The 15,159-nt window shown below is 37.0% G+C and overlaps 1 protein-coding gene across 3 annotated transcripts; it reads left to right on the forward strand.

The window, feature by feature from the left end:
• Positions 1-233: 233 nt before the first annotated feature.
• Positions 234-14,484, forward strand: unkl (unk like zinc finger). 3 transcript variants are annotated; one of them, XM_041956948.1, is made up of 16 exons: positions 234-298; positions 952-1,161; positions 3,072-3,248; positions 3,714-3,847; positions 3,949-4,084; positions 4,175-4,292; positions 4,806-4,890; positions 5,117-5,283; positions 5,714-5,902; positions 6,678-6,728; positions 6,851-7,028; positions 7,107-7,217; positions 7,308-7,544; positions 7,688-7,875; positions 7,996-8,253; positions 8,430-14,484. In XM_041956948.1, the coding sequence occupies exons 1-16, from the start codon at positions 234-236 to the stop codon at positions 8,583-8,585; spliced, it is 2,460 nt and encodes an 819-aa protein (XP_041812882.1). In that variant the 3' UTR covers positions 8,586-14,484. The 3 variants fall into 3 exon arrangements, with proteins under 3 accessions (XP_041812882.1, XP_041812883.1, XP_041812884.1); XM_041956949.1 differs by having other exon boundaries at positions 7,128-7,217; XM_041956950.1 differs by lacking the exon at positions 5,714-5,902.
• Positions 14,485-15,159: the final 675 nt, after the last annotated feature.

A 15,159-nucleotide genomic window follows, 5' to 3' on the forward strand; every position in this document is an offset into this window, starting at 1 on the left:
TTATTTATCAAATTTCTTGTATATTTACTAACAATAAAACAGTACGTAGAATGTGCATTAATACAGATAAGCAAATCTAAAAACAGAGATAACAAACCAGAAGCCAGGTCTGACGCTGTGTCGTTTTTGCAGCGCCCCCTGCATCAGTGTTTGCAGTGCTGGCGTGCAGGCGGACGTGCATGCACGCGAGCAACAGATCCGAGCGCATGCGCAATTCATTGTTTTGACTGAAAATGCCGTCGGTTTCGAAAACGGCGGCCAATGCGTCCCCTCAAACCGAGAAACCTACCCACTATACGTGAGTAAAGCTGCAGCGAAGAAACAAGAAAATCGCTCGTTTCCGAAAACGTTATATGCACGTGCACCTTTGCGCGTTTGCATTTCTTGCATTCCTCAACTCTTGTGTGTGTGTTAAAAACATGGTGCTTTTCCTGGCTTTGTGACTACCTAACGTCACATAGCAAACAGCGACTGCACGCTAACGACAGCAGCGCTATTGTAGGAAACGCGGACATCTTAAATCACTTAATTGACAAGCTAATCGTTAACGGATTCGTTTACAATTGTTTTACAGAGTTGAGGAATTGTTTTGAACAATTCGTTGGACGTTAAACCGTCAACTCGGGCTGCTAAACGGTTAGCCAGGAACTCGCTAACCAGTCTGCTTGTAAATAGCTCGGCCTTATTTTGAGTTCCCTCTTGCTACGCACTTTTATAGACGTACGCTCATATTATTTGAACATGCCTTACGTCGGAATACTTGCGTAGTGTGTGTCAGTGAATAGCGAGCTTACGTTAGTGACCCAAAATATATAGAAAGCTACGCTAAGCAACATAACACAACACCTCACTGTCTGAACTTTTTCCTTGCCTTCGACGTATTTCTTAGTTAATTGTCATTAAAAAACGTTCCTATTACTATTGTTTTGATTGATTTCCTTGTTGTTTCAGATACTTGAAGGAGTTCAGGACAGAACAGTGCCCGTTGTTCCTCCAGCACAAGTGTACGCAGCACAGACCCTTTACGTGCTTTAATTGGCATTTTCTCAACCAGCGGCGAAGACGACCCATACGAAGAAGAGACGGAACTTTTAACTACAGCCCCGATGTATACTGCACGAAATACGACGAGACCACAGGCATCTGCCCAGATGGGGATGAGTAAGTCCCCGTTTCAGTCATTGCGTTTCTTCATCTTCATGAAATTGCTAGTGTGTCATGATGCAGCTGTGACTTATGTTTTGTTGACATGTTTGGGATGGTGGCCATTGCAGCTTTATGAAACAAGTCAGAACTTGGATCAAACTGATACCTTTGCCATCTGTGGTAGATAAATTGTGTTTCCTTCAGCTATCCATAAATGGCTTTGGGCTTTGGTGTGTCTTCATGGGGAAGAATTGTGTTGACATACCTCTGGTTTCTTTCTCAAATTAGTACTTCACTGCTCCACTTAGTGACTGAAAAAACTTAATTTACAGACCAATGAGGAGGATGTGTAGCTAAGTGTTCTTTAGTGATGTTAGAAGGGGTCTGAAAACTTGTTTTTGCTATGTTTGCACATTTTGAGAGACATTCTTATCGATTAAACCTTTTCTTAATTTCAACAGCTTGCTACAGTAACACTAGTGTGTAGGATAAGTAAGCAATCTATGTAATGGCATATGTACTCATGAGCTCAGCTGGGCCTGAACAGAGGTTATAAACTGCCAGTTTAGTTATAGAATCCAATACAATGCAGGAGCTGTTTGTCTTTTAATGACTGCCAAGAAAGGATTGTGTGCTTTTGTAATAAAAAATGTCACTGAAAAGAGTGCACTAGCGATGACATGGAAAACTGTGTATTCTTTGCACAAATGAGGAGTGCAATATGATGAATATGATTGTTGTTTTGTAATTGATGTATTTAAACATAAAAATGGCATTTGGTTGGTAGCTGTTAAGTCAGAATTTATCATTTATTTCTGAAAAGTATGATGTTGCAGCAGATGTTGGCAACATCTTACAGATGCAATTCTTTGCCCTTTGTGTTGCTGCATGCATTTTCTATGTAGAGTATGTTCCAACTTAAACATTTGTGATGACTGCACCTGTCTTTGGTTAAAGCTGTTTGACAGGTCACCTCTGGGTGCCCTCTAGCATTATATTCACCATTGTTACTATTAATTTCAGCCAATGGAAACATGAATCGATGCATAAACATATTTTCCATTTTCAAAAATATAAGTTGCCCATAGTGTACCTACAATAAGATACTGATTTTGTTTGTGTTTTCATTGTTTGTGACCATATAGTCTGCATTGTTTTGCATATAGCATCATTTTGTCATCACAGGGCAAAAACAGTCTCTTAACATTTTGTGACAGGCTTGTGGCTTTTAGAGGAGTCAAGAATTTTCATACATATTGAATAAACTGTCTAGTCGCACAATAACCAGATCTGCGAATTCTCAAAAGGGGGTGACCATGCCTTTGCCCTTTAATTTGTAGCAGGTAGTACATAAATACAGCAGTCTTTCTATGTAACAGGAAATTAAAGATGGCACAGCATTTAATTGAGCCCCACATAGAAATAAAAAAAGAAGTAAGATCATTAAGCTGATGGAAAATGAAAGACTACAATCCTTAGAATTCCTCCTCTGCCAATGGCAGCTATTTTTGTATGACCTTATGTGTTGCTATAGCAACTGTTGCTACTCAAGAAAGAAAAAATTGGTTTATTCAAGAAGCCTATTGGCCACACATTCTTAAGACATTGCTGCTGTGTCAGTCGTGTATTCACAGTAGAATCTTTCTCCTGATTAAAGAGGTGTGCAACTATAAGAAATCCCTCTTTTTATTGCAGTTTAGTATCATAGAATCTTAAAGTTGTTTTCTATGATTATATCATGAACTTGATGGAAGATCATACAGTTTAAAACACATTTGTGCTATATTCTATGTTTATTTTGGACACATTTGAGGTTTTGGCTGTACTTTTTGTGCATTATTTTGATGTCATGCCAACTCATAATCATTTAGATGTTTTATCCAGTTCAACTGATAAAATATTTCAATGTGTCCTTCCTTCCTTAGCTGTCCTTACTTACACCGGACCACTGGTGACACAGAGCGCAAGTACCATCTACGCTATTACAAGACTGGCACTTGTATCCATGAGACAGATGCTCGAGGGCACTGTGTGAAGAATGGCCTCCACTGTGCTTTTGCTCACGGGCCACATGATCTCCGACCTCCAGTCTATGATATCAGGTGACATACAAAGCAAATAGTGGCTTCTCTCTTTCCTGCCAAACTTTTCACTCACAAACCTCACAGTGGAACGAGCAAATTAGTCAATTTAGACATAATGTAAACATAATACCTATAATGTAGGGGTGTAATGGTTTGGTTTGTAACTCATTTTTTAGGGCTCGACTCAGTGAGTCATAGAAAGTACAAACACCTGATACTAAATAAACATGTTTTGTTGAGCGAGGTGCTGCAGAAAGTCTGAGTGAAGACTTTAAACAACAGGTGTCCTGATCAAAATTATTACTAAAGTGAAAATTCAGGAGTTAAATTGAAAAACCTCTGTGTGATTATTACATTATCTTATTTGTTTTTCTTTGTTTTTAGATAATATTTCAAGATTATTTTCTGTTTCAGTTTAAGGGTATTCAACCAAGATTTTTTACTTTCTGAATAATAACAATAACACACATTTTATGTGCACAGAGAGATTCAAGCACAAGAGGCTCTTCAGAATGGACAGTTGGGATCTGGGGAAGGTATTCCTGATCTGCAGCCTGGTGTATTAGCCAGCCAAGCTATGATTGAGAAAACTCTAACAGAAGACCCCCGGTGGCAAGGTGAGTAACCCCCACTCTGATAATATTGGGCTCATGCAACTAACACGTGTTTTAATTTCCTGCGAAATAAAAAACAAAATGACATTAATGCTTTTTTGCAGACACCAACTTTGTTTTAGCCAACTATAAAACAGATCAGTGTACTAAGCCCCCAAGACTATGCAGACAGGGCTATGCTTGCCCCCACTACCACAACAGTAGAGATCGAAGACGGAATCCTAGAAAGTTCAAATATCGGTAAGATATGACTCTGTTTGAGTGAAAATAACAAATGGTTTTAAATTGTGTAATTGTAGTGTGATAAAGGTTCTGACTGTCTGAATGCAGGTCAACTCCTTGTCCTAATGTGAAACATGGGGACGAATGGGGCGAGCCCTCGAAGTGTGACAGTGGAGACAGTTGCCAGTATTGTCACTCTCGCACTGAACAGCAGTTTCACCCAGAGGTGAGTGAATTTGTTTTTTCTGAAAATTAACAAGTGGACACTAGATTCCTAGCTTTTATTAACTCTTATAGTGCATTGTCAGATTATTACTATTATCACATCTTTATATAAATGTATTTCTTTTTTGTTAAGTGAACTGTATTGTTGCGGATTGGACTTCTGCACATGCAGCCTGATATATACAGGCTATTACGGCAGAGATGAATTAAATCCCCATTCAATCCACCATTCAAAAGCATTTTAATGTAAAGCCGCCCTATTGGCACTACCTATATACATATATTAACAGCGTTGGCTACCCACCAAAACAACCACAAATACATAATGTGAGAAATGTGTATGTGTTTTAACTGTATAATCTTGCTGCAAGTTGAAAATATATGTTTATGAGGTTTTATTGTTTCGTTAATGACATTGTAGCTTCACGCATGCAACACAGTGGCCTTTTAGTTTTTCTGAGGGCAGACATTGTATCTTTGTCCCTCACTGGTGATGTGTTTGTCTTTCTCTAAGATCTACAAATCTACCAAATGCAATGATATGCGGCAGACTGGATACTGTCCCAGAGGACCGTTTTGTGCTTTTGCACATGTAGAAAGTAAGTAAAAATTTTTTCTAAATACTGTTGGGAATTCCTAATCTATGATATTTGTTGTACTTTTTTGAGCTAAGGATTTTACATTAACACTTGTGAGGACATTTTAATTTTAAATATGCACCTTCTGATTGATTTAAACATCGCCGCAAAGAATGTTAATTAGCTGTTGGCTACCTGGTTGTTTACATCTTATATGACGATGTGATGTTTACCTTGATCCTTTCAGGAATTCCCTCTACAGAAGAGACCATGAGCTCATTGCTAACAGTGATACAGTCAAGTTCACAGTCCCAGCTGGGCTCTCAGCAGTATTCAGAGTGTCCAGTCAGTGAGTGGAACAGTGGAGGCAACTCCACCACCAACGCAACCAGTAGCAACGGACAAGTAGGAAGTGTATGTTTTGTTTGTTGCTGTGTCAGTCCTTAAGTTGGAAATTTAAAGAATCAACTCCACCAGGGTGTTAGAGTTCAAGAGGAGGCAAATGTCTTCAAATTTAATGGATGCCTGCTTTTGTAGCTACCTAAATCACAGTTCAAGGGATGCAAGGCGGCAATTTATGTGTCAAGATGCCCTCATTTTTCTGTTGGCATGTTTTTTGCACATTGATTTGTCATTATTACTGTTTTCTTTTACTTCTTCGTACTCCTCATTACTACATCGTTTTAAACTAATAGAAGCAATTTATTTACTTCATTTGTTGCTGCTTTGTCAGTCTATGATAGATCACTGACTTCATAGTCCATTTAGAGTAATTGTTTTATTCCTTTTCTGAATCTATTTTGATCATTATTTTGTTAAGATCATGTTCACTTCTCTTTCTCAGGTTTCATGTTCTAATAGCTCAACTGTAACTCCAAGCTCAGGAAGCGACAGTTTGTTATCCCCAGTGGGATCCATCAGCAGGCCCAAATCCTTAACTAATAGTAGTTTATGTTCAGAGTCCACCACATCCAGTGTCTCATCTCTGACGTCTAACTATCCTAAAGCTCCGGGCTTTGAACGTGAGGATCAGGTACACAGACTGCTCTCTTATCTTTAGGAACACACACAGACAACATAGGGCTTTGCACTCAATGTATCACTGCCAATCATTTTGAATCGCTGTTTTATTTGTGTCTCATCCATTTTCGGCCATGCCATTTTCATTTTATCATTTTGAGCCTTTTCCCCATGAATTGCACCGTTTTTATGCCTTAGTTTTTCGGTCATTTAATGTGTTGGGCATTCTCTCAAACAAAATTTGTCTAGTATCTTGTCACTTGGTGACAGAAAGTTATCAAGTAATGAGTTAAAACCTGGATTTTTTGACAACAAACTATTACTGAGCAATATTCATAATCACTGTGGGATTTTGAATAGATTCTGCATATGCAACCAAGCAATTTATAATTGTATGCTAAAAAAAAGTCCCTTTAGGTTGATTTTAATGTCTATCTTTATCATCCCAGATATAATTGTTTGAATGCATCCTAGAGCTACAAGTGGCAGAGTCTAGTTACATGATCAGTTCACACACCTCTGATTCTGATCAATAATTCACTCAACAGTTACCACAGTAATCTTGACAAATGACAAGAGCTACTGGAAATTGGCAGTATTAAACCCTGCTTCAAAGCATGGGGAAAGCAAAAAACAGTTTAGGCAAGCAGTTTAAAATAGGCTCTTTTATCTTTGTCAGCCTGTGGCTAACTGTTGTGAAGAAATGTCCTTTTAATTGTAATCAGCTTTCTGGATGTAGAGCTTTACCTCTGAAATGTGCTGTTTTTGTGTAATTTGATTATTTCTAGATTAAGAACAAGGGGCAAATGGATCAGAAATTGATGGACCAAGAAAAACAGGTGTGTGTTAAAATTGGTTACTTTGTGGTGATAGCTTACATAATATGTAATGCATTTATTTAATTTAATTTAACAAGAGTGGGAATTAAACAAATGGCTTCTGTGTTGTTGTTTTTTTTAAGGCACAAAATAGTGTGTTCCATGCGGTGAACCCTTTGGCATCAAGCTTTACCTCCAGTATAACATCCAGCTTGGCCTCTAGTATTGGCTCAGAAAGTTCTTCACCCACCACCTTATCAACTATGAATGCAAAAGCTACTCCTTTCTATCCAGGGAGCAACACAGTGGAGTCTGTCATAGGTATGTGGATGTAAAGTCCACTGAAATCAGTTCAGCTGACTATTGCCACTCTGTATTTTGTCGTCAAATGTCAGCTAGATGTGTTATGTTTTCCCTTAGGATCTGCTTTGGACCTCAACTTTAGTGACATTAATGTTGCATCTCTTGATAAGGAGCTGGAGGAACAAGACAGCAATGTAGGGCTGGCAAGTAAGGACACCTAGTTTGTTAAAGTACTTTTGTTTGACCAGTTGATCACAAATGGTTATTGTATTAAACCCTTCTTTACTGTCCCCGCAGGTCAAAGGGTACTAGGTGGATCTGCTCCAGTTAACATTCCAGGCTCCCTGGCGCGATCGTCCTCTTTTAATTCCTCGTCATCACTCTCCACCTCCCCGCTAAGCTCCCTGTCCCAGTCTCTTTCGCAGTCCCTGCTGTCCGGGGCAGTATCGCAGCAAAATCAACCTTCGAACATTTTAGCCAAGCAAGAGCATGGCCTGCTGGGAACACCCACCTCCTCCTCCCAGAACTCTTTGGGTAAGCTGATAGCGTCAGACATTCAGTCTCAATCTCAGACTTATTGGTTGCTCTTAAGTGAAATTTCCCAGTTACACACAGAGCTACAACTCACTTCTCACTTTTATGCTTGGTCTTTTGATTTTCACACATCACTCACCTAGGCTTGAATGGAGGGGCTAGCAACATTTGGGACTTTGTAAGTGGCAACTTCTCACCGAGTCCATCTCCAGTTTTCAGCAGCCTAACCTCCACCACCAGCAGTGCTGATCTGGCTCGCCTTTTTAGAGAGCTGGACGAGGCCAAGAAGAAGATCAAACAATGGGAGGAGGCCTGGCATCAGGTCAAACAAGTCAGTGTTATAAATGAGCTCTTATTACAATACATGTGTTAGTGTATCAGAGCAATTTCCCTTAACATAGTTTTTGTTTTTGTTTTGTTTTTTTAATCACAAGTCTCAACTTTGTTCCAGGCCTGTGAAGCTTGCCAGAAAGACGCTCACGAAGCAAAGGAACAAGCGAAAACGGCCGAGGCAGAGCGGCAGCTGGCAGAACAGAAATGGGAGGAAACGGAGCGCAAGCTGAAAGAGCTCCAAGGGGACTTTGATGTGCTTTGTCGCACCCCTGGAACCCCTCTTCTACGTAGCTACGGAGAGCTGGACCAGCTCCCCTTGTCAAAGCTTCACTCCATCCAGAGTCAGCTGCGTAATGACCTAGACCTTATAGATGGGGTAAGAAAGACTAGATCACACACAGCATTTCATTTGTAGCATGTACGTAGTTTTAAAACGCTTTATCAGGCTAGCATTCAGATCTCCGTTTTGCCATCAAGCATGCTTATTTGAAAAGTCTGCATGAACTGTATTTTTAAGTTGCGGCTGATGTTCGTTCTTTTCTTCCCCAACAGGTAATATATCAGCTTCAGTCAAAGAAATGTATAGTTTGCCAAAAGCATGATCGTTGCATTGTTCTGCAGCCTTGCCAACATTATGTACTATGTGAGAACTGTGCACCTAGTAAAACAGAATGTCCCTACTGTAGAACAAAAATATTGAAGTGGTGATGTACAATTACTCAAGGTACTATTTAAAGATTTAGCCCCTTGAAAAACTACTAGTAGATATTACATTTTCTAAATAGCAATGTCTGTTTCATACAGTTATTGAATTAATTTAGAATAAAATGATGTTTGACTGACAAAACAAATAGTATTATGAATCAGATTGTGTACAGGGGATTCAATCATTATGGTTTTTGCTCATTTTATGTGCACATTAACTTCGTCAACCAGATAGCACTCAGATTAGAATATTAAATTAACTCGCGATGCCGCTCCGCCACTCTTCAGTCATGATTCAGACATTCTAAAGGACATAAATCAGTTTGTTTACACTTTGTTATGAATATATTATACAGCCATTGCCAACCTAACAAACTGCTCTCACAGTAAACATCAAAGTACAGATTTAAAGACACGCAAATAGGACCAATTGACTTTGTTAAAAGCTGTGTACACAAAGACATTAACGACTGTGAGTTTGTATTTCCGCCCCCATGTTTTTCTCTTTATGGATTCGAATAACTTCACTGTACTTTGGAATTAGTGTGGATAAATCTCTGATCTCCTGAGGCTGCTTCTTCTCGACTTAATGCACTTAAAATCCACCCAGAGCGAATTTGAATGCATTTCAACCCCAACTTTATAGAAAATACTGTGGGAATGTGAGTAAAGTCATCATGGATGCTTGTATTTGGAGAAAGAAAACTTACTCACTGTAACTTTAATGTTATATCTTAACTGAAAATAGATAAATTATAGTTTTAAAAACACATATAAAATAAACATTGTCCTTGTCATACTATAGGTCATTAGGTTATTTTTCAGTCATTCTGAGGGTGGGAAATGTTGCAGGCAGTTGCCCTGTAGCCTGCAGACCTCCACAGGGGAATTTGAACATTAAAGGTTTCCCATTGTGGATCAAAACAATCCCACACAGTGATGCAGAAATATAGACAGCTATTGTTGATATTTGACCACAATAGCTTGTGCCATAGGCTTTCCAGGTTGGGATCTTAAATGCAAGGAAATCACTGTGTAAATGTTGAAAATAGTACGGTGACGACATAAAATGTGCAAAACTAAAAGCTGATTTTTCTTTAAATAAAGAGGAACATTTCAACAAACCAGGCAGCCGATAACCTGAATGTGACTGATACTTCATTCAGACATATTTATTTCATTTTAGTCAATCTTGAATTCCAGAAGAAAACATGTGCACCATTCACAGAGCATGGAGCTTCCAAAACTGATGAGTGAAATCGGTTGCTTATCATCTTCATTGTACAGGAGAGTGCTTAAAGGCTTAGAAGCTCCATGCTCTGGGGAGTGAATACACACTTAAATTCTTGCATTTAACATCATGGGGAGTAATTGATGAAAAACTGGAAATCATGGACCAAATTGTTGTCTAACAATAGAAACTGAATTTGTAGATTTGTAAAATGTTTCACATCCCATGAGGCTGAACCAGATTAAAAAAGTAAACAACGCCTTTTACAGAAAGTGTTCCTCTTTAAGTAAAGTCACAAGTTCTTAAACCACAAATTTCAACAGCAATTTTTTTTCAATGAAACCAGTCAAGCATCATTATTTTGACCAACTTTCTGAAGAAGTTTGATTTCTTACTTAAGCACTTTGTTGACCTGGGACTTTATTAAAGGGTATATAGAAATTTGCTTTAAGCTGCTTTGTAGGTATTCTTTTGTGTCTTTTTTAGATTTATAATTTTTTTTCTATATAAGCTAATGTCTGAAGCTTTTATGTATACTGTGAAACATCATTTGAATATTTCATGTTTCCTATTGTTAAGTCATGGCATGGTTCTACATATTATTAAGATTTCATAGAAAAGTACTTAATAGTTTCTACTTTCATAGTTAGATTTATAAAATTTAAAATCAAATAAGTGCAAATTTAAAATGCATTTTAGGCATAACCAGCAGCTGTAATATCGGTAAGGCACATGCTACATGTTAAGGCTGTTATTCAATCAGTTAATTTTGTTTTGTAGAGATTTATATAGCCTAGCCATTAGAGAAGCATGTATTGTATTTACTAAAAGCCTGAAATGGTGATTTTTGTAGGAATCTAGCCTCTTGACCTTGTCTAGAACATATCGGCCTCTAACTCGAAAGTGCCTTGCCTTAGTTGAAAAGGTTATGTATAGAATTGTCAGAGCAAACACAAGTAGTTGAAGCTTGTGCACAGGTTTCTGCATAATGTGTCTTGTTTAACTTTGCAGAAGCATTGACATGTTAATGACTATATATGTACATAGAAATATATGCCAGTGTGTTTGGCCCAATCCCATAAAGTATTTCTGCGGAAGATAATTGAAAACAAACATTGTCAGTGCCTGTGTCCTGACTTCAACCTTAGAAATGAACCTCCACTCTCCCCTCCAACTACCCACCCACTCATTCCCTGGTCATGGTGCTCTTTTGGTGCAGCTTCAGTCTTTGAAATTAGGTTTTTCAATTTAACATTTTGGGAGTATGCAAACAGAGGACACATGAATTTGTAAAGCAACCTATAAAAATGCTTTTTAAACAGTTCTGCAACTTTGTTTCATTGTAATAATTCTGCAGTGATTGAAGAATCTGTAGTTAGCTTGTAAGTTGGATTTTGCATAGGACTTGTGCTTAGGTTCCTCTAATTGAAATGACCTTCTACTGTGTTAAAAAAAAAAATCTTTTTATTCTTGCTTTAAATTCAATAGAAAATCATGTATCTCCAGGTACACCTTTTGCTACTTATAAATATGGGAAGATGCATTGTTTACATTCACATAAATGACAATTAAGCAACTCAGAGGAAAAATATCAAGAAAGGTTATGGTATTTTAGTGTTTTCATGATTATATTACAGCATAAATGGCAGCCTAAACACTTCTGGTATTGCATGTTATGCGATTTATTAACCAGCTACAAAAAAAGAAAAAAAAAAGTTCGCACTGTGTCACACTGCCAGAATATTTGTATTGACTTATTTTTAGTGTAGTAAAGGCTTAATAACTTCTGCAAGCTTCGCTGCTACTGGAAAAGGTATTAATGTAGTTTCTTGTTATACATTTAGATGTTTGAATGTTGTTGTGCATCCACAGCTCAGATTTCAGAAACTATGAAATAATCTGTCTTCTGTATCTAACTTGACTAAATCTTAATTTGATTGACTTATTCATTTGTAAATGCATTTGAGTCCAAGTTTCAGTACTTTTATATCACTTAGAATGATGTCACAGACCTGCACTGCTGTAGATTGTCCCTTTTTTTAATTGATTGAAGGTTAATGTATTTCTGTTGCATTTCTTTTTACCCATACACTGGGTAGCAGTGTATGATGCAGCTAATTTCACAGGGTCCTCTAGTCTATGTTGATTTGCCTGTGAAGCCAACTAAATTAATGATGTCTAGTGTGATCATCTAAAAATGAACCAAAGTGGTGTTCTAGTAGCTGTCCAAATATGTATTCTAAAGGGAAAATTTACCCTTGAACAGAATTCAAACTATTGCTCTCGGACAGATCGGCCTGTAGTTGTGAGCAGAGCCTCGTCTTTCCCAAAGTTAAAAATGTCACGTCAGAGCACCGAGACCATCCAGATGAACTGAGTCCAGCATTGCGAGTGGCAGGAATTCTGTTTTTGGCTGGATTTTTGCTTTGATATTTCATTCAGTAGGACATATATCCTTTGTGACTAAACAACAGGACTATGCTAATGGATTTTGCTTACAACATTAATGGACTTGAGCCCATTTTTTGCAGTTTTACCAAAGACCTGTACTGTTGTTATTTCTTTTGTACTACATTTCATCATTCGTTTTATTTCAGTAACTAAATTGAGTTTAAAAAGTAATCACCTAGTACCTTAAATAGATATGTTCATTAACAGTAATTAATGGCATCTTTTTCTATCTAAAGTTAGCTATAGTGAGTTGATACACAAATGATCAAAAATGCATGGGTCAGATCCTTACAAAATGTGTATTTGTATATTTGATTTTGTGTTAAGTATACATTGACGTTTATGGCAGGTTTGTGCAATACTGGCTAGCACATGCTGACCTTAAGCGAGGATTCAGTGTCAGTTTAATTGTTGTCTACAGTGAAGGAATGTCAAAGGTGTGACATTTGTGCTTCTGAAGTGGCCATATAAACTTCACTACAACTACTGTTCTGAAGTTGTTGGGGTTTTTTTTTTTTCCTTAATTACATCTCAATCAGTCTGGAAATTGATGGTTATGCATTATATGCTGTTATGATAGGCCTGCAGTGACTGTAAGGTGCTTTCTTTCTATCTGACTCTTTGTTTTCTATTTCTTAAAGCTGCGGTCCAAATTAGGGTTTTGTTTTTGTTTTTTTTTTGTAAAATTACAGGGGACAGATGATGATTGTGACAAACATTTATGGCAGATACAGACAAAATTAAAACTGAGTTGTTGTTATGATAAGTTGTTGTTGGCCTTCGGCCTCTCTAGTGGTCTGCTCCCCCCAATTCAAGTTTTCTAAAACGAAATGAAACAAACATTCACTTGGTAAACACAGCTTGCATTTCTTTACCTTTCTTGATATTTGTGAAATTTATCTCTAGCTGACCAATTACACTTTCAAGTACATGTGTGCCTTTAATAATTACATGATGTTGTTTGGTATTTAGAATATTTCTCTGAGAGTGTTTGCTCTCAGTCAGATGACAAAATATAACATGTTTAATTAGAATCAAAATTCCAGTGCCTTACAATATCTTTGTGGACCACAATGTGATTGCTAAATGACCCTGCACATTCAGGCCACTTGAGCTGAAAGGAAAAAAAGGCTAACATTTATTTCACAAGTTCAGCAGCGGGAAGCAAAGGTTATAACTGACTGATAATTGTCTGTTTCAGTCTGTATTTGCCATACCATTAAAAAAAACAGCAATATTTAACCACTGAATACACAGTTTTGATCTCAATTAGTCATTTGGCACCAAAAACTCAATTGTTTATGAGGAAAAGCACCAAATAGGAAGAATCTTGTAAATGAACTGTAATAGATGTATCATTATGCTCTGCATTGGAATAGTTTAATCTATTTTGCATTATTGTTAGTTGTTGTGTTGTCTTTTTGTTTTTAATATTATGAAAATGGAGCCTGAAGATTTATGCAATCTTGTACATGTATATGAGTAAGATGTATGGAGCTGTTCAAATTAAGTAAAATACTAGTACAACAAGTGTTGTCAAAAGTAAATAATCTGAATGTGGAACCAGTTGTTCCATATACTTTAGAAAATTTCAGTAGAAATGTTATTTTAACATTTAAGCCCTGAAATATTGAATGTATTGTTCTAAATTAGATATTCAATGAATAGGTCACTGGATATTATGGAGCGCAGTTAATTCATTATGATGTAGCATCTAGTTGTGAACTGCTATTCAATAAAATTTATTAGAACTAAAACAAATGCAAGTTTTCAAGTTTCTATTTGTCAGCATAATGTGGATATATAAGGAAAGAAATGTGTTTTTCTCAGGGTGATACAGTGATTTAATAGAGTGTGTTAAATCTGAGGAAACTGCATTTCATGGATTTATTTGCTTAACGTCAGTGGGTTTAGACATTATTTATAGATTATAAAAAACATGTCCCTTATTTTGTGACAAGCTGTATGGGTATGTAGGAAATTCTCTACTGATAATTCTGTTGGTATATTCGTATTTTTTGTGTTGTGAACACAAAAATAGGTGCAAGTCTTAGAACACTAGATTTTTCTTTTCTACATTGAGGATTGTGTACCGCATATTTTCTGTAGTGTATTACTAGTTTGTTAACACTTGTTAAATTGTTACACTACAGTTATGCAATGGTTTACAGAGTTCACAAAATTATTTTTATCATCTTGAGAATTAAAATAATTTTTCATCTGAAATGTGTGAATACTCTTTGTCTCAAATGCAACTGACAGAATAAACTCGTTAAAATACTGCTTGTGCCTCAAAATGTAAGTGGACACTAGAGGGGGAAAAGTGACTTTCAGGGAAAAGAAAAACATTACATCACAGTGAAATGATAAATACTAATATTATCGAAAACAAGGCTTTACTAAACAACTGGAATTCTAAATTACATTTTCATAGTACGCATATTAAAAGCAAACTTGTGGAGCTTAATGTTTGTAAAATGTGTTGTATGTATGCTTCCATTTGAACTTCATGGCACAATGGTATGACAGCTCTCAGGTGACAAAGAATCAAACAGGTAGCATATCAGCTGCTGGGCCTGGAGAAGAGACCACAACATGAGCTCAAAGGTGACTCAATAAACAAGCAATATTTCATGACCACTCAGTAAATCTTAACACAGCAGCTAAATCCACAATTCATGTTAATCTATTCAGGGTAAAGGCCTTGAAGGAAAAGATTAATTATAATTCTGATATACCTCTTTCTCGCTCTCAGCGTAGATGATCATTTCCCCCACTTTTTCTAGGTCTGGCCTCTCCATGTAAATGCTAATGTAAGGAAAAGTGAAGGGAAAAGGAAAATGTTATTTTTATGTTAATATTCTACATGTTTGCACAGTAGGTTCAAGTTATTCA

The sequence above is a fragment of the Chelmon rostratus genome, chromosome 17, assembly GCF_017976325.1.
Source record: "Chelmon rostratus isolate fCheRos1 chromosome 17, fCheRos1.pri, whole genome shotgun sequence".
Classification (NCBI taxonomy): Eukaryota; Metazoa; Chordata; class Actinopteri; order Chaetodontiformes; family Chaetodontidae; genus Chelmon; species Chelmon rostratus.